The sequence below is a fragment of the Rhododendron vialii genome, chromosome 7a (assembly GCF_030253575.1).
Source record: "Rhododendron vialii isolate Sample 1 chromosome 7a, ASM3025357v1".
NCBI lineage: Eukaryota > Viridiplantae > Streptophyta > Magnoliopsida > Ericales > Ericaceae > Rhododendron > Rhododendron vialii.
This window is the reverse complement of record NC_080563.1, coordinates 128,090-150,786: the sequence shown is the minus strand read 5'-3', so window position 1 is coordinate 150,786 and position 22,697 is coordinate 128,090. Positions and strand designations below refer to the sequence as shown.

General features: G+C 39.2%; 1 protein-coding gene across 2 annotated transcripts; it reads left to right on the top strand.

The window, feature by feature from the left end:
• The first annotated feature begins 2,351 nt into the window (after positions 1-2,351).
• Positions 2,352-22,258, top strand: LOC131334371 (uncharacterized). Of its 2 annotated transcripts, XM_058369349.1 has the most exons (19): positions 2,355-4,041; positions 4,378-4,689; positions 4,817-5,065; positions 5,169-5,289; positions 5,372-5,529; positions 5,700-6,333; positions 7,413-7,477; positions 7,582-7,683; positions 10,274-10,416; positions 11,553-11,608; positions 16,399-17,066; positions 17,179-17,369; positions 17,501-17,801; positions 18,524-18,790; positions 18,872-18,981; positions 19,271-19,601; positions 21,058-21,465; positions 21,553-21,793; positions 21,870-22,258. In XM_058369349.1, the coding sequence occupies exons 1-19, from the start codon at positions 2,473-2,475 to the stop codon at positions 21,896-21,898; spliced, it is 5,955 nt and encodes a 1,984-aa protein (XP_058225332.1). In that variant the 5' UTR covers positions 2,355-2,472; the 3' UTR covers positions 21,899-22,258. The 2 variants fall into 2 exon arrangements, 1 of the variants encoding a protein (XP_058225332.1); XR_009202142.1 differs by lacking the exons at positions 21,058-21,465; positions 21,553-21,793; positions 21,870-22,258 and having other exon boundaries at positions 2,352-4,041; positions 18,524-18,755; positions 19,271-19,313.
• Positions 22,259-22,697: the final 439 nt, after the last annotated feature.

The window sequence follows — 22,697 nt, the reverse complement described above, 5'->3', positions numbered from 1 at the left end:
TTGAAAAGTCTTTTTCGAACTAAATGTTCTAGGCCTTGAAACATTGCATAAAATCTCTTGGATTCAAAATTCAAATCTTACAAAGACTTAATGAGCTCAATACATACTTTAACGGATTTATTTAGATGAAATTTTGAGCCACAGGTTGATGCACCGTCTAACAGGCTGGCTGTCTAAACAGAGAGCTGTGACACTCAGAGACCATCGGATGACAGACCGGATGACTGGTCAGAGTAATTTCTGTTGATCAGTAAAGTTCCAACGGTAGTTCCTCCACTCAACACTCCAACGGTTCCATCACTTTTTAAACGGCTAGTGGGAAATTGGATGGCTATATAAGGGCTCAAAGAACTTATTGCTGAGTGGGGATTCAAGTTACAACATTCGATATCACCCAAGCAAATTCTTCAAAGATCAAGCCAACACTTTTATATCTATCTTGAGAGAGATTTTGTATAAGTTGAGAGCTTCCACTTGCATATCTACCTTGTGAGGTTATTGTTATTTGAGAGCTTCAAATTTCTCCACATACTTGTAATTCCTAAGCGAGTGTTTAAGTCAAACACTTGAAAGCTTAGAAGACCAAATTCGGGTTGAATTTGGGTGTTATTGTTTTTGAGAGGTTTTTGGAGAAAACTCTTGCAGTTCTACTAGCTCATCAAGAAAGCTATGGGATAAGGTCGTTGTAAGCACCCGCAAGACTTACTGTTTGTAATCTTTTTGGAGATTAAAGGAACCTTTAAGTAGTTGCTTGAGGAGAAATGGATTAGGCTGAACCGTGGACAAATCCGAACCGAACTACTATAATCGGGTTCTATCTCTCTAACTCTCTTTCTTTTACTTACTCATATTGTTTTGATTAAAAGATTGTTAAAGATAATCTTTATTGGCTTTAGCAACCCTATTCACCCTCCTTTTGGTTGTCATTTTGGATAACAGAAGGGTTTTGTATTTCACATTGGCTAGAAATGTGGGAAATAGGGTCCGTCAATGTATGCCCCTAGGGCATATGATAGGAATGCATTAACTTCAGTATTCCATTCCACTTTTATGGGAAATGTAAGTATAGTACTTGTGCAATAAATCCCGTTTCTAAGTACATGTAACTGTTTTAGTAATGGACAAAAATGTTCATCTTTAACGTTTGGTATGTTACGAAAATATTGTAGCATGTTTTACAATGAAGACCAATCGTACTCAAACATGAATATATTTCTTTATTTTGATTGGCCAATCATCAAACATGATCTTCAAACATGCTCTAGTATTAATATATGGATGGGGTAAAATGGGCCAATAGCATATTTTGAAGATGAGAATATAAGTATTCAAATTCTCTTTAATATAGATACCTAAATAAGTTTATAAGGGTATTTACAATGCTATAATTAAAAATTGATAAACAAAAGTTGTCACATCAAAACTTATCACATCATCTTCTCAAACTACAAAAAACTAAAACTGTGAACAGTAGAAAATAGTTTTGAAACTAAGAAAAATTATTTACTAGAAATAGAAAATAGTTTTTGAAACTTTTTTCACTATTTTAAAAAATATATTTCCTACAAAAAAAATATTTTATATTTTTTTTAGAAAATAGTTTTTTTACAAAAATATAGTTAAAAAGAAAGAGAGAAAAAAGGAAGAGAGATAGAACATTTTTGTATAATAATTGGTGTATTTGATTGAGAATATGTAGGGTTAAAGAAACATTTTTGTATAATGATTGGTGTATTTGATTGAGAATACGCATGGTCTATTAAATTTGGATATTGTTAAAAGATTGCCAGTTTTGGTTATCTAAAGTCCAAAATTTGATTATTTCTAAGGAGGTTATTAAGTTTAACTATAGCATCGTAAACCATATTTTGCACAAACATTATTAACTTTAAAAACTCTTTACTTTTGATTATAGCATTGTGGATACTCAACTTAACTATAGCATTGTAAACCATATTTTGCACAAACATTAGTAACTTAAAAAACTCTTTACTTTTGATTATAGCATTGTGGATACTCTAAGGATGGGTTTGGATTGAAAAATAAAGTAACTTATTTTTTATTTGTCTTTCTTTGAATTTTTTTTGCACACTTTTTGATTTATTTTTGTATTTATTCAAAAAATTATGAGTTTTGATTAAAATTTTTTACTTTTCTGATTCCTCTCGCGGAAACGAATCAATAAGTCACAACAATTTGACGCAAAACAAACAAATATAATTTTTTTTAAAATAAAGACAAAAAAAAAAAAAAACTAGTATTTAACTTTTAAGCCAAATCCACCCTATAAGCAGGATGCCTAATATATTCTTTTTACTTTATTAGAATTATATTGTCCGTTTCTCCGCAGTTCTAGGTTCCAAATATACTAAATGAAAGAGAAACGATGTCCACCAACTGGTAAAACTAGGATATGTTGGGGTCTGTTATCAATATGAATACCTGCGTTCCGTGGAAGAAAGTCTCTGGGAGATGACTCGGCAGCTCATCAGACCATCACTTGAAGGGGAAATGGAGCTCGATCTCGATGCCTTTCTGGCTTCACAGAGTACTAGCGACGACGACGACGACCGGCTTCGTTCCATCTCTCATCATCGAACAGTCGATGAAATCCTCAACGACTCCGATTCCTCCTCCTCACCTCCTTCCTTGAATCAGTCCTTCCTTTATCGCCCTCGTTCCTCTTCTGATCAAGAAGATGTCAACGACGCCTCCTCCTCCGTAATTAGCCCTAAAACCCTCCCAGACTCCAGAGTTAAGTTTAGTTCGTCTTCTACCCGGGTGGAATCGGGTGAATTCTCGGCCAATTCTTTATCTCTAGGTCGGGGGCTTGCTTTGCGCCCCTTGCCGCTCTTGTTTGGAAGCGGCGTTCGCTCAACTGTGAAGAAGCCGGGTGCTGCACTCGCTGCTGCTGTGGCGGCTTCGCGTCCCACTCCCACTCCGCACGCTGCTGCGCTTAAATCCAGAAGAGCTGGCAGCAGCAGCAGCAGCAGCAGCGCTACTTTACTTATTAGTAGCGTTCTTGGCAGTCAAGAATTGGATTCTAAAGCTCAAGTTGTTTCCAATGATGGCTTGGATAGCTTCGCTCCTGAAATCAGTCACCCAGATGGGAAATTAGTCCAAGAAAATGATGTTCCATGGGATAATTATCAATCTGCAGCTGCGGAAGCTGCTGATTCTAAGGTGGATGTTACACCTGAAATATCGGGGAAAGGTGATACAATTGGGGAGACTTCGAGTGAGCTGAGGGTTGGCAGAGTTTTTGCCCTTGAACCAAGCGTTGTAATTGATTCACAGGAAGTTTCACCAGGCCCCCATATAGATGATCCATACATCCTATCTCGTGTTAACCATGAAGAGCAGTTGCATTTGGAAGATAGCACCACAATGTCTGTTACCAATGGCTTTAAATATGACCAAGTTCCATCTTCATCATGGGATGAGAATAATGGTGCTATTTCTGAGTTTGCTGAGGCTACTGAAACTGCCGACAAGAGGATCGATTCTTCTCACGACGGAATAGATTTTGAGGATGAATTGCCAATTGTAATGGTCGAAACATCTGAAATTGACAAGGCGAAGCCTTTTTCTAGACGTGGAGCGAGTCTTACCGGAGAAGACACCAGTTATAGGAATGATGTTATGGACCTGGATGAGGACATAATTAGTCAATGGGAGAGCAAGAGGGGTAATAAAAGGACACAAAAGAAATCACATGCGTCCTTGAAGCCCCTTGAATTAGCTGAAGAAATTGAAAAGAAACATGCCTTCATTGGTTTGGATATGGAAAATGATATTGCTGCTCAACCAATGAGGCTTGAGGGTGTACGGAGGGGGTCTACTGCCCTGGGATACTTCGATGTTTATGCAAACAACACTATCACTCGGACCATCTCATCTCAGGCATTCAGGCGGGATCAGGGATCCCCTCAAGTCGTGACAGTTCATCTCAACTACATTGCTGTGGGAATGTCTAAAGGGGTGGTTATTGTTGTGCCCAGTAAATACTCTCCTCATTGTGCTGACAACATGGATGCAAAGGTTGCTTGTAAATCCTTTTGCTCTTTACCTTTATTTTCTTTTTCTTCTTTGATCAGGCTTGCGAGCTTTAATTTTGCATCGCTTAGGAATTGCTCTGAAAAAGATGTCTTTAATGGCTACACAGTTCTGTGGGTAAAATTGCAAATGCAGTCAGTCCTTATGCACCTGAGAGGATAATAAAGTTGATTGTTTAACACAGCTAAAAGTTGCAACAAACTTCCCTTACTACGTGGGCAGTCTCAGCTGTACAAACTTCCCTTAGTATGTTGAGTGTGTTTTATGTACTTCAATAGAATTAGCTATTCTCCTGATAAGCTATGTTTAAATCTATGCCAGATGCTGATGCTTGGATTACAAGGGGATAATTCTCATTCTCCAGTAACATCTTTGTGCTTCAATCAGCTGGGAGACTTACTCTTTGCAGGTTATTGTGATGGGCGTGTAACTGTTTGGGATGTGCAGAAGGGATCCGCCTTAAAAGTTGTTACTGGTATACATGATGCACCTGTTGTACATATGTTATATCTGGGACATGATTCTCAAGTTACTCGGCAGTTTAGGCTAGTTAGTGGTGATAGTAAGGGTTTGGTTTGGTTGATTACTTTCTCAGTGGTTCCATGGCTCAATAGATTTTCCTTCAGTACAACGGTAATTCCAATTTTTCTTGTCCCAACTATATGCCTCTTTAGAGTGTTGTCTTTTAAAATGCTTGTTTGAAACTGAGTGAAGAGATTATATATCAGATTGCATAGTTTGTTTATGTTTACTGAAACAGTGTCTTCTTGATGGACGAACAACGGGCAAAGTATTATGTGCTTCTCCACTGCTTTCTGATGAATGTTGTGGAGGTGCTTTGATGTCCTCCCAGGCCAACACAGCCAACACTACAGGTTCAAGCAGTACTATTGGTAGCATGATGGGTGGTGTGCTTGGGGCAGATTCTAGTCGGAAACTCTTGAACGAAAAGTCTTCCTCAGTTGAAGAAGGGGTGGTCGTATTTGCCACTTACCAAAGTGCTCTGGTGGTATGATGGTTCAGAAGATTGCATTATAAAACATTTTTACTATTAAAGAGGTGCATTTCTGTTTTCTTGTTTGCTACGTTAATGCCACAGATGTTCACTACAGGCAAGGGTGAGTCCTAGCGTGGTGGTCTATGCTCAACTTCCAAAGCCTGATGGTGTTCGTGAGGGTTCCATGCCTTACACTGCCTGGAAATGTATGGGGCAGCAACATGGTTCTTCCACTGGTATGTATCATTACCCTACCCCACAATTCATGAAATTTCATACTGTGAGTGTTCTGAGATATGGATGTTGACATCGTTATAGACAATATTCCTGTGGAAGCATCAGAAAAAGTTTCACTTCTTGCAATTGCTTGGGATCGGAAAGTTCAGGTTGCAAAATTGGTCAAATCAGAATTGAAAATATATGGGAAGTGGACCCTTGAAAGCTCAGCGATAGGGGTAGCATGGTTGGATGACCAGGTAAACTTTTTCGTTGTGAATTTTGTTGTTCTGCTTGTCTGGTTGATCTTTTAATGGAGTATCAAGTACATTGGATGTTGGATCTTTCAGTGTTATTTTCTCTGCATGCATCACTAGTTTCTCTGGTTTTTATCTTCATGAAAATTGAAGGGATAATTCTGTTTGTTCAGATGTTGGTGGTTCTCACATCAAATGGTCAACTTTTTTTGTATGCAAAAGATGGAACTGTGATTCACCAGACAAGTTTTGCTGTTGATGGCTCTGGAGGAGATGATCTTGTTGCTTATCATACCCAGTTCACAAATCTCTTTGGAAACCCTGAGAAAGCTTATCACAAGTGTATAGCTGTAAGAGGAGCTTCTATATATGTACTCGGGCCTATGCATCTAATTGTTTGCCGCCTTCTCCCATGGAAGGAGCGGATTCAAGTTTTGCGGAAAGCAGGTGACTGGATGGGTGCATTGAACATGGCAATGACGCTTTATGATGGTCAAGCCCATGGTGTTATTGACCTTCCTAGAACCCTGGATGCCGTACAGGAGGCAATTATGCCCTACCTAGTGGAGTTGCTCTTGTCGTATGTTGATGAAGTATTTTCCTATATATCAGTGGCCTTCTGCAACCAAATTGGAAAGCTTGAACAATTGGACGACTCAGAGAGCAAAGCATGTTCTGTCCATTCAGAGATCAATGAGCAGTTTACTCGTGTTGGTGGTGTTGCAGTTGAATTCTGTGTTCATATCAATAGAACTGACGTCCTCTTCGATGAAATTCTTTCCAAATTTGCGGCTGTTCAACATAGAGGTATATCCTAGGACTAATTCATAAAAGTTGGGGAGATCTCTGGTACATGTTCTTTATGAATTGCAGATAATGAGTTACAGTTTAAAACTCATTGAGGACCAATGTTCTGATCAAACTACGGATAGGTTCTCAAATATTTTGGTTACTGTCTTACCTAGGGAGATGAATTCACCAAACATGAGAGCATAAAACTGTTTCATATTTATTCGTAGCTGAAGGGTAAATTCCCATGACACAGTGTAGATTTTCTTCAGACATCCTTGGCACCATACTTACCGCTATGATCCTCATTAAATATTGACAATTTCCCCAATTCTTACTGAATATGAATACAAATGATAACATTAACCTGCGTCAAATTTACCTTTCCTCAAAATGGGAACATTATCCCAGTTTCAGTTCTCATAAAAGGTGCTGGATACTATAGGAAACAACTTGTAGAAGTAACACAAGTTCATCATACTTTCTTGTTCTTATCAAAAGAAGGATAAAGGAATACTTTGCTGAGCTAGTGTTTCTTAGTGTGAAACTTTGTTTTGAGCGCTTTATCCTCTGAATGACCTTGAAGACAAACAAAACTATTCAAATTGGCAAAACTAGTACTGCCTATGGAAAAAGAGAGGCGAAGTTAGTAATCTACATTGCACATGACAGTTCTTATCGTCACCTCCTTTTTTAATTTGTTTTCCCAAACACTGTAAAAGGGAAGATGTCGGGGCTTGAAGTGATTTTAGATAAGCTTCTTCATAATTTTTCTTTGGGAATAAGCAATTTGTTGTGTATATGTCTAATGTGGCTTTCCAGTTTTACCACACACTTCTTCCAAGATATTTTACCATTGTATAGCTGCCTTATGCATCAACGAAGAGTATACTCATCGACACATAGTTGCCTTTTGTACCTTGAGAGTGTTAGAGATTCAAATAAACAGATGGTATTTGGCCACACTTCAATTCTTAGTGCATTATAAGCTCTTCCTTTTATATTGCCAGATATGTTGGCATGTCCTTTTATAATTAAACAAGTGGTACGCTAACTCTTTTTTCGTACATTTGTCAATATTTCTTTTTCTTGCACAGATACATTTTTAGAGCTTTTGGAGCCATATATATTGAAAGACATGCTTGGATCCCTACCTCCTGAGGTACTGCTTACTTTTGACGCGTTTGGATCTTGCAGAAACTAAGGTATAGACTGCATTTTCTATGTTAATCTGTTACTTTTTTTCCTGCATTTTCTGCTGCGAAGATTATGCAAGCACTGGTGGAGCATTATAGCACAAAAGGTTGGTTGCAGCGGGTTGAACAATGCGTTCTCCATATGGATATTTCTTCCTTGGACTTCAATCAGGTCATATTCCATTTGTCCTTTCACAGCTCGTGCCATATATTATCATGAATTGATGAATATCGATTTATTAGTATTGACGAAGCATGGAGACAAATAAAGGATATAATAGTTGTCTTGTTATCCTCATTGTCTTGTTACAACGAGGATATGGCAAAATGTTTGTGTTGCATATGTAATAAGGTTTATGATACGTTGGTGATATTGTGCAAACCATCAATCCTTTAGGCTCTATCAAGTATTGTGTCCTTAACTACAAGATCCTCCAACTGGGGTTGATGAATCCACTCTAGAACTTTGCTCCTGGGCCTCAAAGTAAGAATCTAACAAGAACCTCGTTCCCGTTGACGAGGAATCACGTTCCCAATTGGGATCAGGTCTCTCAAGTAAATGAATCCCAAAGAAACACAAGAAGATACCAATGAAAAGAGAAAATTTTCGGCAACCGGAGGATAATTGATGAAGAATTGACTCAAAATTTTCTCTAATACTTATCATTTACAAAAATCTGCGACTGAAAACAATTGTTATTTTCTAGAGTTTAAATATGTATGCGCACCAATACGGGCTTCTCTAATATTTTTTATTTTAGAATATAAAATATCTAAAATAAAACAAGAACTATATCGTTCTGAAAACTTCTGTAACATCAGCCTCAAGCAAGCATGCCAGCTTATCTGGTGTTGTCCAGCATTACTAGAAGTTCGCTATATTCACATTGTTCCCCTCCCTTAGGGTGTGCTTGTCTAGAAGTAACATGGCTCTACGTCCACCACCAGTGCTAAAAGGTGAAGCTAAGGTTATCTCCAGCTCCCACAAGTTACCAGTTCAGAATTTTTGAATTGGAGTATATCTCAACTTGGAATCTTCAAAGAATAATTGTTATCCTTCATGAAGGCCCCAAAGTTTAGCCTCCCAAATATGCTGCTTGACACATTCCGTGATATGCGTTGGTTCAGAGCCTCTGGCATCTCTGAATAGACCTTCATATCTATCTTGACCTAGATTCCCTTCAGAATTTACATACATACGTTATACATATATGACGTAAATATGTAATATAGGAAAAAGTCCATGTAGAGTCCGGGTGGGGTTTACACCCCCTGACATTTTTCCTTGACCACATGAACCCCACGTGCTATATGGATCAAAGTGCACCATCACATTTTACATCCATGTTACTAGTCTGTGTAAGGCACACTCAATCTCCAATGAAACACGTGAAACACTATTTCCCTCCTATGACAGAAGACCAAAATACCCTTAGACCCAATACCATCTCTGTTTCTTCTTCATCCCACGACTCTCTCTCTACTCACCCTCATTCGTTTATACACACTACTCTCTCTCTTCTCCTACCCCCAACCCCATTCGTTTATACACACACACACATGCAGCCTGGATTTTCAATCATCTTCTCATCCCTCGTATATACAACTACACGTGTTTAAGTATGTATATTCGACCCCAATGGATTGGATACAAGGTTCGGTTTGGTTTGGTTTGTTTATAACTATGTACATGCATCTATCTGTACATCTATCTATATCACCCCTGACAATTGAAGAACAAAATTATCCTCCTTTGAGACTTAAGAACAGCCCCTTGATATTCTTTTCCTTGGAAGACATCTATGTGAACAAATCAAAGCATGAAAACAAACAAACTTTTAGAGAGAAGAGCTATAAAATCCACTTCTGCTATTATGTATTCATCTCATTGACTTGTTGCAAAGAGATGTAAATCAATCAAGATAAAAAGAAAACGCAGACAATTAAACAAGAAACACAATAATGCAAAGAATCAATTCAAAAATCTACACAAAATAATCTAGAAATGAAGCTGAAGAAAAGAAGAGAACAAGTTATGTTCCCAAAATAATTTTAAAATTGCAGTGCCCATTCCCTTATTAATGTTCAACAACGGAGCCTATAGGTGTTGAGATGAATTGCTGGATTTTGTTTAGGAGACTGGTAAAGCCACGACATCTTTTTTTAGTGCCTCAAACAATTATGTTATTTGACAACATTACCCTTGAAATTCACCGTTTACTCTCTTTGCATTCATTATCTTCTCTTTAGCCCCTCTCTCACCACTTTCTCTTTCTATTTCCACAACAGATTGACCGATCCACTTTTATCCTCTTTCTCTTATACCCCTCTTGTGTGGTAGCTACTGTAAAACAAGCCGTCGTGGCATTAACGGCCAATTTAGACTTGTATTTATTATGTTAACAGAACCCGACAATGCACTTTGATCCATATAGCACATGGTGGTTATGTGGTCAAGGTTAGATCTCGCAGAGTACACCCGGCCTTTACCAATAAGGGGGTAAAATGAACTTTTCCCTTTTTTACTTGCTTGGGGAAATTGCCCTTTGATAATTTAATCAGCCTGACACTCCTTGTAGAGATAGAACATAAAGCTTCCCGACTACCACGACGTATTTCTCATAGTGGCCTGTATCAAAACCTTTCGCACTAACTTCTATCATTCATCATATTCTTCGTCTTCTCTTTTCTCCTGGTTTGTGCTTGATAATTCTTGATATTCCTCGTGATTAGTTTTTAATTTTTAGTAACTTGTCTTGCAGGTTGTCCGTTTATGTCGGGAGCACAGATTATATGGTGCACTTGTATACCTGTTTAATAGGGGTTTAGATGATTTCAGGGCACCATTAGAAGAGCTGCTGATTGTTTTTCAAAATAGCGAAAGAGAAACTGCTGCCGCCCTTGGGTATGTTGTTTGATACGCTTAAGTTTTCTTCTTAATTTGCTAATATGTTTGGCCATTTTACCTGGCTGTTCCCCCGTTTTTTGCATTTGTAAATGTGCAGTTTGGTAGGTAGTACATTATAGCAATGCAGGGGTGAGCTTTACGCTGAAGTTTTCTTCTTAATTTGCTAATATGTTTGGCCATTTTACCTGGCTGTTCCCCTGTTTTTTGCATATGTAAATGTGCAGTTTGGTAGGTAGTACATTATAGCAATGCAGGGTTGAGCCTCACAACACCCCTCCCCCCCCCAAAAAAAAAAAAAAAAAAAAAAAAAAAAAAAAAATCCATTGCCAGCTAGAAGTCAACTTTCTTCTTGTGTGCTGCCAAAATTGTTGTGCTAGTTCATGTTACACGATCTTGGGTAGAACTCAACCCCAAAAGCTAGCTATTGAAGTGAGGGTGCCCTCACGTTTATATTCTTCATACTGTTTTGGTACCCAAGCGATGTGGGACTTTGCTTCGCACCCTCCCTCACGCCCAGCATGCTCACTTGGCACTTGGTAGTACCTGCTGCGTGTAGGCCAGGGAGACGCAGCTTACCCATCCTTGGCATACCCGGCTCTGATACAATGTTACACGGTCTTGGGTAGAACTCAACCGCAAAAGCTAGCTATTGAAGTGAGGGTGCCCTCACACTTATATTCTTCATATTATTTTGGACTTTTGGTACCCAAGTGATGTGGGATTTCGCTTCATGGTTCCTTGGAGTACCTATACCAGCTATCCAACGTTCGGTCACCAGGTTAAAAGTAGGCTGCACTTGGGGCACTGTTGAATTGAATCCACTTAATTTCAATCTGCTGACTTTCTTGCAGCTTTGCCTTTAGCCGATATAATTCTTGCTGAGCCATGATCTGGCCTGTCAGTGTGGTGCTTTAGGTAGTAGAATCTCTGGCAATGAAATCCTACCATGGCCTAGTTGCCTTGTATAGATGCTCACTTCGCACTGTTTTGTGATTATTACATGCAAAAGATTTTTCCCTCCTTCATATGAGAAATTTTTGATGAAAGGCTATGTTCGTACACTATGTTTTTTTATTTTTTAAATTTTAATAATTTCAGAGTGATTATTGAACTGTCATGGCCTGTGGAAACAGGTACCGGATGCTTGTTTACCTGAAGTACTGCTTTTCTGGTCTTGCTTTTCCACCAGGTATGGTATCGCTTTAAGATACAGTTACCGATCTCCTCCAAGTGATAATATTCCATATTTTAGCTTGGCTTATAGCTAGTATTTTCTTTATCCAATGGGGCAATTGATGCAATAGGATCTTGAAATTCATATTCTTGTAATGTTTGATTAATTTGCAAGTAATGGAAATTTTTAGGTGGTTATGAAAAATTGAATTGATTGATCGAATATGGTAGATCTTCATGACAAAGGAGGTATATACCAAATATATATATATATTTTAAAATGGATTCAAATGGTGATGCCTGGTCTCTTTCAAAGATGATAATTTCTTGATTTTTCACTTTGAGAATTTTTCCTGGATGATTTTCTGTGTTGACTTTCTACTCCCTTGCGGTGTTAAGCTCAAAGTTTGTCGGTGTGGATTATTGTTATTGAAAGATCATCTGCTTTTTCTACAATACATGTTAGGGAAGAAATTATTTTGGGTAAAGTTCCGCACCTTAAAAAAGCCTCACAATACTGATTGAACATTGAGCTCCACAAACGAAAAAACAGGAGACATGATGCTGGCCTTACTGACATTAGGGAACTGAAGTTGGACTATAGAAATATTATTGATCATCTCTGTAAACACTCTTAGGAACCATTCAACCACAATAGCTCAAGCTTCTCAAATCCCAAGTGCCAATTGCCATCTGCTGCACCATGATGGCTTTCTAGCAGAGCTCTCCCTGCAAATAAGTGTCATAATCATCCATGAACTGACAAACAGGAACTGTTGCAGGAGGATGAACCTGCTATGATTAAGAAAATGATTTAGTTCTATTATGTGGCTGCCAATTACTTGAATCGTCTTCAGAGTGAGCCTAAGTACGCTTAAGAGAATTGATGACAACATGATTAGTTTTGTGGGAAGCTTGAAATGTTGGCTAAGGTCGTAGTTTACATCTGTAAGAGTTGCTTTCCAAACGGGTATAGGCTCCAGGTCAGATAAGATGTTGGGATGATTAGGTGAGTTGTGAGTATGGGCCAATGAAGAGATTGAGAAGGCCCAAACCATAGGTATTTGCATAGTTAGGTGCAGTTGTCTTCTCAGGGAATAAGTGAATAACATGTTGCCAGGTATGACAGAATCACCAGCCCTTTCATGCTAGACGCGTGGTCTTTCTTCTGCCACTTATCATTAACACCTGCCTCAGTGGTGTGCACACCAGTATGAGCTTGGGCAGCCGGAGAAATACCTTGTCTGGCAAACAAGGGGGCTGCATTGAATCGTTGAGGAAACTCATCCCGCCAAGGAGAACTATTCTCCAATAAGGTGTTCATTCGGTTGATTCAGAAAGCGGTGCAAGGAGGTTTTCTACAAGGTTTTGAGGTGGGAAGAGAGGATGGTTTGGGTCTGATGGTGTCGCACATTCTATATGCTGACAATACTTTGGTATTTTACGATGTGGACCCGACACAAGTGGGTTATGTTAGGTGTGTCCTTTTCTGCTTTGAGGCGGTGTTCTGCTTGGAGTTAAATTTGGAAAAGTCGGAGATGATCCCAGTAGGAGCGGTGGAGGATATTGGTGCTCTTGCTCAGGTTTTGGGTTGTAGGGTGGCTCCATTACCGGCGTAACAACGTCGTATTTGCCATTGGGTTCATCCTTCAAATCAAAGCAAGCTTGGGATACAGTTATGGAAAGATTTCAAAAGAGATTGGCAGAATGGAAGCACCAACATATTCCAAAAGGAGGTAGATTCACTTTAATCAAAAGTACGCTCTCAAGTTTACCCACTTATGTTATGTGTCTCTTCGTCATCCCAGTTTTAGTTGCTAAGAGACTTAAGAAGATACAAAGAGACTTTCTTTGGGGAGGAGTGGGGGAAGAGTTTAAGTACCATGTAGTTGATTGGGATGCGGTTTGTGTTTCCATTAGAAAGGGACGTTTGGGAGTGAGGAAGCTAAAATTATTCAATCAAGCTTTGTTGAGTAAGTGGCTTTGGAGATTTGCATGTGAAAAGGAGAGATGGTGGAGGAAGGTGGTGATAGCAAAGTATGGATGTGGATGGGTAATCACTGTGAGCATGCCCTATGGTGTGACACTTTGGAGGGGTATCATGAATGGGTGGGATGCCTTTGCAAAGAATACTCATATGGTGGTTGGCTATAGGAGAAGGGTGAAGTTCTGGGATCATGTGTGGTGTGGGGATGTGAGCCTTCGAGATGCCTTTCTGAGTATTTATCGTTTGACTTGTGACAGGGAGGCATCTGTTTCTAATTATCTTCAAAGTAGTGATGGGGCTACAGTTTGGGACATTTAGTTACGGAGGGACATTCGCGATTGGGAGGAGGAGGATTTGTTTTCTTTGCTTGCTAGAGTGTATAATGCTCATGGACGACATGTGATGGAAGTTGTCTAAATCAGGATCGTTTTAGGTGAAATCCTACTACCAATCCTTATGTGGAAGTGGTAATACATCTCTTCCTTGGAAAGCAATTTGGAAAACTATGACTCTTTGAAAGTGAGTTTTTTTGTGTGGTGTGCGGTCCAAGGCAAGATTCTTACTCTAGACAATTTGATTCGAAGGTGGAGAATCATTGTTAATTGGTACTGTATGTGCAAAAGGGGTGCGGAGACGGTCAATCAACTCCTCATTCATTGTGCGTTGGCATGGGAGCTATGGTGCTTGGTGCTGTCATGGTTTGGGTTGCGATGGGCTATGCCAAGGAATGTAGTGGAACTTTTAATTGCGTGGAGGGGCGTTAGAGTTGGGAAGAGTAGACAACGTGTTTGGGCCATGGTTCCTCTTTGCTTGATGTGGGTTATTTGGCGAGAGAGAAATTCAAGATGTTTTGAAGGAAGAGAAAATTCGTTGGTTAGACTTCAAAGTTTTTTGGTGAATAGCTTGTATAGCTGGGAGAAAAGAGAATGTAATCCATAATCCATCTCGTATCAGTTTTTAGATTGGTTTGTACATTTCAATTCACATGGTGGTGGTGTATAGGGCCTTTTTGTCTTCAACCTTTTTTTGCATATGGGCGGCAATCCCTTAATGCCTGGTTGCTAATATAATTATTTACTTATACAAAAAAATAAGGTCAAGGAGACTGGACTGGGTTTTGAGCTTTTAACCCAGGGGTGGAGCCTGAACTATAGGCTTCAATCCACTAGTGTCTTTTGAAACTGATGCTGCTCAAGAAAATCAAGAAGTTTTGTTTATTGACTACTCATAGTGTTTACCATTTGCAGTTTGAAATTTGAGAACAGCTCATCTTTGAAGATCTAAGGTTCTTTCTAGCATGACCAGTAGTGAAAGGGGAAATGGTGGATTTTGATGGGGTGGTGTAGAGTAATCGTAAAATGCAGAGCAGAAAAAACCTCTTGAACTATTTGTGGGTGTGACACATTATTTCTTTCATGAGGTTTTTTTTTTTCTTTTTTTGCTTTTGTCCCCTAAACTATTCACATTTTCTCTACTTCGTCCCTAAACTACTAATTTGACAAATTTATCCCCTCAAGTTTCTGATTGCTTCCTATTTCGTCCAATTGTTAACAGTGTTTAACATTTTGGACGGAAAACATGTCACGTGTCTATCACGTGCAACCAGAACCCAAACGAAAGGGCCAAATTTGCCATTCCACCGCTCACAACATCTAATGAGAGAGAGAAACAAAAAGGAAAGAAAAGGAAAACAGTAGAAAAGAGACTGGCGTTCCCTGCCGTACACATTCATTCGCCGCACATTGTTTCTTCTCCTGCCCTTGCGTAATCTCTCTCCTCCCTCCTCTCTACTCTCTCCTCTTTCCCTTGCCTCGCACAACTGCCACTCACAGCAGTGGCCATGGCCGCTGGCCCTTATTTTCGCCCCCCTTTTCCTCCTCTCCGCTCAGCGGCAACAATACGAACAACAGCACCGCGGCTGTTTGTGCACTTTGCAGGTAGTATGTATCAGTAACAGAACAGATTATTTACGTGAGAAAACTCAAAATCCGATTACTGGGTGTTGACAAAGAATCTATTTTTTGATCTGGGTTCGTCCCAATTACGGCTAGAAATCCAGTTTCCAATCATGGGTGTGAAAACAGGAGCCCTGTATGATTGGAGGTTCGATCTGGGCTCGTCCCACTTATGGTTCGAATTGCTGAGACCATTTTCTCGTGTATAAGTTGTGGGCTACTGTTCATTATCCTCCAGTTGGGGAGTGGAGTAATTCATAGGCTTTGATTAGTCAAAGAGGTGGAGCATTTGGCTGGCAATGAAAAATCTCCATAATCATGTTGGATGAGACCAGAGGCGACGGCGATGAGGAGGGAGGGTGTTGTAAGATTCTGAAATTTGAGAGGGATGAATTTGGGGAGGAGGGTGGTGGCGGCGGTGGGAATAAAGGAAGCAAGGTGAATAGTAAATAGTTGTAGAGATGATCAGGTGGTGGAGATGAATGTGAGTGGTGGAATGACAAATTTGCCCCTAACGTTTGGGTTCTGATCGTACGTGACAGATTTCTGTCCAAAATGTTAACCACCGTTAACGATTGGACGAAATAGGAAGCAATTAGAAACTTGAGGGGATAAATTTGTCAAATTAGTAGTTTCGGGACGAAGTGGACAAAATGTGAATAGTTTAGGGGATAAAAGCAAAAAAAAAAACAAAAAAAACTCTTTTTTCATTTTGCATGTCAATGTTTAAAATGATTGGGTTCTGTGTATTATGTTGCTGTCTAACTTGTACTGCTTAATCTCTGTCATGTTTTCCTTTTTTGGAGGTAAAACATCATGGACTGATTAGGAAAAGATTCAGAATTTAAGTATCTCTTTTTGCAGGACATGGAACTCTTCCCTCTCTACGCTTGCCGTCTCTTAGGACAGAACTTCTGCAGTTTCTATTAGATGCTTCAAATGCTCCAAATTCATGCGTAGTTACAAGCTTCTTGTCTACAGCAGCATACCCGTACCTTTATCATTTCTTAGAGTTGGATACTGAAGCTACCTTAGAAGTTTTGAGATGTGCATTTGTTGACGATGACATTCCAAAACGTGGCTATCCCTTGTGTGATTCAGCCAATGAAAGTTTGGAGGCTGAAAAAGAAAATGACTCAGTGGGTGTGGGACAAAATGTTATGGTCCAAAAAACGGTAGATGCTCTTATTCATGTTCTTGGCAAGGGCACCTACCAAGCAGACAAGTCTGTCAGCAGTGGTGATGGTGACTTGGCAGAAGTTTGGCCTTCAGAGAAAGACATAGGTCATATTTTTGAGTTTATTGCATACTACATTTCCGCTAAAAAGGCTGTCGTTTCAAATACCATATTGAGTCGGATTCTCGAGTACTATACATCTGACATTAATCTTCCACCAAGTGTCCCGATGCACGCTACTGATACTTGCAGAAAAAGAGAGAAGCAGATGCTTGCCCTATTGGAAGTAGTGCCTGACACAGGCTGGGACGCATCATATGTATTACACCTGTGTGAAAGATCTCAATTTTACCAGGTATACATCCACATTCTTTCTTTCTTACGTTGAAGCATAGGGCCATGGATGTCTGTGCGTGCATGTGTACCCTTATTGTAGGCGGTTTATTCAATTATATTCTGATATTTAGGTTTGTGGCTTAATTCATGCCATCAGACATCAATATATTGCTGCTCTGGATAGCTACCTGAAAGACGTGAATGAACCTGTTCATGCCTTTTCATATATCAATGATATGTTAGAGCAACTGAGTGACAATGAGGCTGATTCTTTTCGGTCAGCAGTCATTTTTCGAATGCCAGATCTGATTACCTTAAGCAGGTGATGCTTTGACGAATGACGACCATGTTGATATCGTCCATCTTGCTTTCATATGGCTGGTTATCCATAGGATTTCTGCTGTGAAGCTTATATCTTTCTGATGAATGGTTTTGGTTTCTGACCTTTTGCAGAGAGGCTGCATTCTTTCTGGTTATACACCATTTCAGTAGAGAATGTCAACATATATTATCTGAACTGCGTTCTCACCCCAAAAGCCTTTTCCTTTATCTAAAGACAATCTTTGAGGTTCACTTAGCTGGAACCCTCAATTTTTCTTGTTTAACAAAAGATGAGACAATGGGATTTCGAATTGGAAGAAAAGTAAGGGATCAGTCTGTGGAGGCTTACTTGGAAAGAATCTCTGATTTCCCGAAATTCCTGCGTAGCAATCCAGTTCTAGTAACTGATGAAATGATTGAGCTTTATCTTGAGGTGAATGCTTCCACATTTCTATGCTCTATAGTTAATTGAATGCTTGGATAGCAGTCTTGGCAGAATATATGTCAGCCTGCATTGTGTGTTTAATGTCATTGAATTGAGGCATGCCATACCATCTGTTTTTCTTAACAATGTCATTTTTATTATGTTATTTCTTGAGAATTGAGTTCTAAAAGTTACATCCTTCCAAAATGGTTGGCTAATCAAATCTCACTTCTTTGTCTACTCATTCCATGGTTCCATGGTCATACATGCAATATGTGCAACTTCAAAGTATTTCGGGTGCCCTTGTCTTTTTAATCTTTTTAATTTTTCAAAGATTAATAAAATTTCTTTTGCCGAGCAAAAAAAAAAAAAAAATGCTTTTACTAAAGAGAACAGGGCTCGCCTGTTGAGTGTGGACATGGTGGAGGCTAATCAAGCTCCCTTTGTCAGACTAGAATCGTTCCTCTCCCCCTTCCCAGCACTATCGCCATCAATCATAGAGTTAACTCTATCTCCAACCAACACTCTTGAACTGATCGTAAATATGCTATTGGTAAATTATCTTCGTCGTGCTTTGTTATATCCACTGTTTAGCTATTCAGGTTGTTTCTTGAATGTCACTATAGAAAGGTTGTGCACCAATTTCCTCTTTAGCTTATTGATACATCATAATTTCAAAAACCACTTGAAGCACTTATTGAGTTTTAGGATTTGGAATGTTACTTTTGCAGCTATTATGTCAATACGAACGCAGTTCAGTTCTCAAGTTCTTGGAGACTTTTGAAAGCTATAGGGTGGAGCATTGTTTACGGCTGTGCCAGGAATATGGGATCATAGATGCTGCTGCATTCTTGTGGGAAAGGGTTGGTGATGTTGGGAGCGCTCTCCTCCTTACTCTTTCTGGACTTGATGAAAAATTTGTTGCACTTGATACTGCTGTGGAAAATGTACTTCCTGATGCTGGTATGGAGCACTTCAGCACTGTATCAAATAAGGAGGTTTGCATGGATTTCTCCTTTTTCTCTTTGAAGGAAATTTGTTACAGGATTGTTAACGTTTTTTTTATCTTTCTCTTTTAGGTGCATGATATTCGTGAAATACTGCATGCTTGTATTGGCCTGTGCCAGCGTAACACTCCTAGATTGGATCCTGAGGAGTCAGAATCCCTCTGGTTTCAGTTACTTGATTCGTAAGCCCAAAACCATGACCAATATGCTCAATTTTTCTGCTTTTCAAAGTTCATAATGTTTCATGTATGTGTGAATAGCATGTGGAGAAGATCACGTGTCATCTTGTTTTTTTAGACATGAAATTTGAATCACATGTTTGGTGCTGATTGCAAAATATCTTTTGAAAACACATATTCTGGTTTCCCAGCACACATACACGCACACACAAAGGGAGAGAGAGAAAGGGAGAGGGAGGGGAGAGAGAGAGAGAGAAATTCCCAGTGCTAATAGATTGTTTGATTACATCAGGTTTTGTGAGCCTTTGTTGGAATCGTTGAAGGATGAAAAGGTTTGTCAACAAGAAACACGCATTGAAACACTCGAGTCATCGGGTGGTCAAGAGGATAAAGAGACATGCATTATTAAGTGGAAGATCTCAAAATCCCACGAAGGTGCTCATATTCTGAGGAAATTGTTTTCTCTGTTTGTCAAAGAGATTGTTGAGGGAATGATTGGATACATTCGCGTTCCTGCTATCATGTCTAAGCTCCTCTCTGATAACGGTAGCCAGGAATTTGGTAATTTTAAAGTTACCATATTGGGAATGCTTGGGACATATGGTTTTGAGAGAAGAATACTGGTACATCTACCTCTATTTCCCTCTTTCATTATTGTTCAGCTTGGTATTCAATTTATTGTCACATTTGCCTTCTCTAGTCATGTAGCCTGGTTAGCTCCTGTTACCTAAAATCTAAATTGTTCATGCAGCCTGGTTAACTCCTGTTACGTACAATCTAAATTGTTCTTACTTTAACTGTACTCAAGATTGTGAAAATATTCTAGCAGGCATTAGTAATTCTATCTATTGTGCTTTCTTTGGTTGCTAAAAGATGGAGGAAGAATCTTTCTGGCTTTGAGAAAAATGGAATTTTAACTCTACTTTGAAGAGAAACCGAAGATTTAAAATTTGTTCCCACTTTAGTCCCTATTATAGGTGTCTAGGAGGGTAGATTGGCTAGAATTCTAATCTTCCGCTGCCCTTAGATTTTAACCTACAACCTCGACGGTTCTCCCTTGTTGAAACCTAAATTCAGGTGCAATGTCGGTGGTGCATGGCTGTTCCTCTGTTTCACTGGAAATTTTACATTTGACTTTTATTGGGAGTTTATAAATGCAACTGCAAATTTACTGCATGTAGCCTTTTGCTAACTTAAACCACAAATCTTATAAAAAATTGCTACAAACAACCTCAAAATACCTATGATCTTCCAAAATTGTCCTTCCCGACCCCTACATATAACCACAATATTCAAACTCCAGAGTTTGAAATTTTGGCAGAATTTCGAGTTTTAGAATATGATGTTGTCCTCAATTTTCAAACTCTAGAGTTTGAAATTTTGGCATAATTTCAAGTTTTAGAATCTGACAATGTCGGGACAAAACCAAGTTAAAAATGGAGGAGTGATGAGTTATCTTTTGCTGCGATTTCGGCTCCGAAACTACAACATCCATGACTACCTCTTCCTTGTCAACTTCCATTTCCATCGCACAACCTTCCAATTCCCAATCAAAATACACATTGCTCCCATATGTTGGGTCAAAGACTTCTTTTTTACCAATGGAGGGAGAGGAAGCAATGGAGGTTTCCATTGAGAGTTAGGAGGTGTGAGGTGAGAGTTCGGAGGCAGATGTAGACTAGGTTTATGGAGGGAGGTGAGAGCTCCTGGAGCTTGCTTGGAGTCAACAATGGTTGTGGTGAACCTAGAATAGAACCAGAAGCAAGATGATGGAACCTGGAAGAAGATGGAAGAAAGTGGGATTGAAATATGGAGGGAAATGTGGGTTATGGGGTATATATTTTAGATGTGGTTTTATGTTTGTGGTTGTATGTAATAAAAGTAGGGGTATTTTTGTCCATTTTTGTCCAAACATTATTTACTTAAAAACAAGTTATATGCAGTAAATTCGTAGTTGTATTTATGAACTCCCCTTTTATTTCACGTACAAAAAGATCGATTGGAAAGCAACTCATCAATTTTACCAGAATTTGAGTCTGATTCTGTAATTTCTGTACTGACTTCCTCTTGTTATATTAGGACACTGCTAAATCATTGATTGAGGATGATACGTTTTATACCATGAGCTTACTCAAAAGGGGGGCTTCTCATGGTTACTCTCCCCGTAGTCTTCTATGTTGTCTGTGCAATTGCCTTCTCACCAAGAACTCTTCCAGCTCTAGCATTCGGATTTTCAATTGTGGTCATGCAACCCATCTCCAGTGTGAACTTCAGGAAAATGAGATGTCACATGGGGGCTCAGCTGGATGCCCTGTTTGTATGCCTAAGAAGAAAGGTCAGAGGTCTAGAAATAAGACACTGCTTACAGATAATGGGTTAGTGAGCAAGTCCCGATCAAGACCTCAGCAATCTCATGGAACTACTTCTCTGTACCCACATGAAAGTGATTCATTTGAGAATCCATATGGATATCAACAAATTTCAAGGGTAATTTTGCTAAGTCGTTATCTTTTTTTGTATTCAGTGCACTCTTCATTGATTGCTAACTCATTAGACGTGAACTGGGTGCTACAGTTCGACATCTTGACTAATCTTCAGAAAGACCAGAGATTGATCAAGATAGAAAACATGCCTCAGTTGAGGCTTGCCCCACCAGCTGTTTATCATGAAAAGGTGAAGAAAGGGGTCAATCTTCTTACAGGTGAAAGTAGCAGTGCTCTTGCAAGAGTAGAAAAACCGAGTAAAAGCAGGCAACTTAGAGAAATAAAAGTGAAGGGATCATCAATCAGGTTGCCGTTGAAATCAAATATCTTTGGTGAGTTAAATTATCATTCTGGAAATTAGAACTCTACATTATGTGTTTTGCATCACTAACATGGAGGCTTTTCCAGGCAACAAGGAGAAGTCGAATAAGCGGTGAAACAGTTTAGTATGTTTATGCACTAAGTGCATTGAGTTTTTACGGAGGCAGTCTATCAGCTCATCACTGCTATTTTGGATTTTAAGTGATCTGCTGCACCAGAGTCGGAAGTTCACAGTTTAACCTTGACCTTTTGTTTTTCCCTTTCTTGAAGATGAACCTTTACCTTTGTTGTTGTTATCATGTATTGCTGGTGTTCACGTTTGTAAATTGTTGATACTAACAGTGGAAAAATGAGCTCTTCTCAATGAATAGTGTGTAGGATTACAGTAGATCAATGCAGTATTTTCTTTTTGCTTCAACAAAGGTTTTGTATCTGCGAACTGATTATCATTTTAATTGCAGTCTTGGATGGAAAAATAGGGGAGAAAACTACAGCTATGTCTATTTTGAATCAGCGCTGTCACAAGACATCATATTCCTTTTTCTTTTCATACGTAACACCATAGCATAATTATACAAACAAGAGAAATAAAAACCACGACTAGACATGCACCCTAGCCGCGTGGCAAGAGCGTGAGCATCTTGCCTGGGTTCACGATTAACTTTACACATACAAATACAATTGAAAAGACTAGAAATAGAAGTTAATTCAGCAAAAAGCTGAGTAAGTTGCCATTCGGATGTTTGCTTCCGATTCAAATAATGAATCATTGTCAAACAATCAGTGGAAACATTAGCACGGAGAAAATTGTGTTCACAACATCATGTGAAAGTTTCCACACAGGCAAATACTCGGAATGCAAAGCTGACGAATCAAATAAACTATTGGGCTGCTGGTGCAACACCTCCCTGTTGG

What these genes read in the sequence shown, in the direction of transcription:
- LOC131334371 (XM_058369349.1), top strand. Translation starts at nt 2,473, where the DNA reads ATGACTCGGCAGCTCATCAGACCATCACTTGAAGGGGAAATGGAGCTC. An exon ending in GCAACATGGTTCTTCCACTG is followed by an intron (nt 5,290 to 5,371) that starts GTATGTATCATT and finishes ACATCGTTATAG; the next exon opens with ACAATATTCCTGTGGAAGCA. An exon ending in AAAGATCTCAATTTTACCAG is followed by an intron (nt 17,067 to 17,178) that starts GTATACATCCAC and finishes TCTGATATTTAG; the next exon opens with GTTTGTGGCTTAATTCATGC.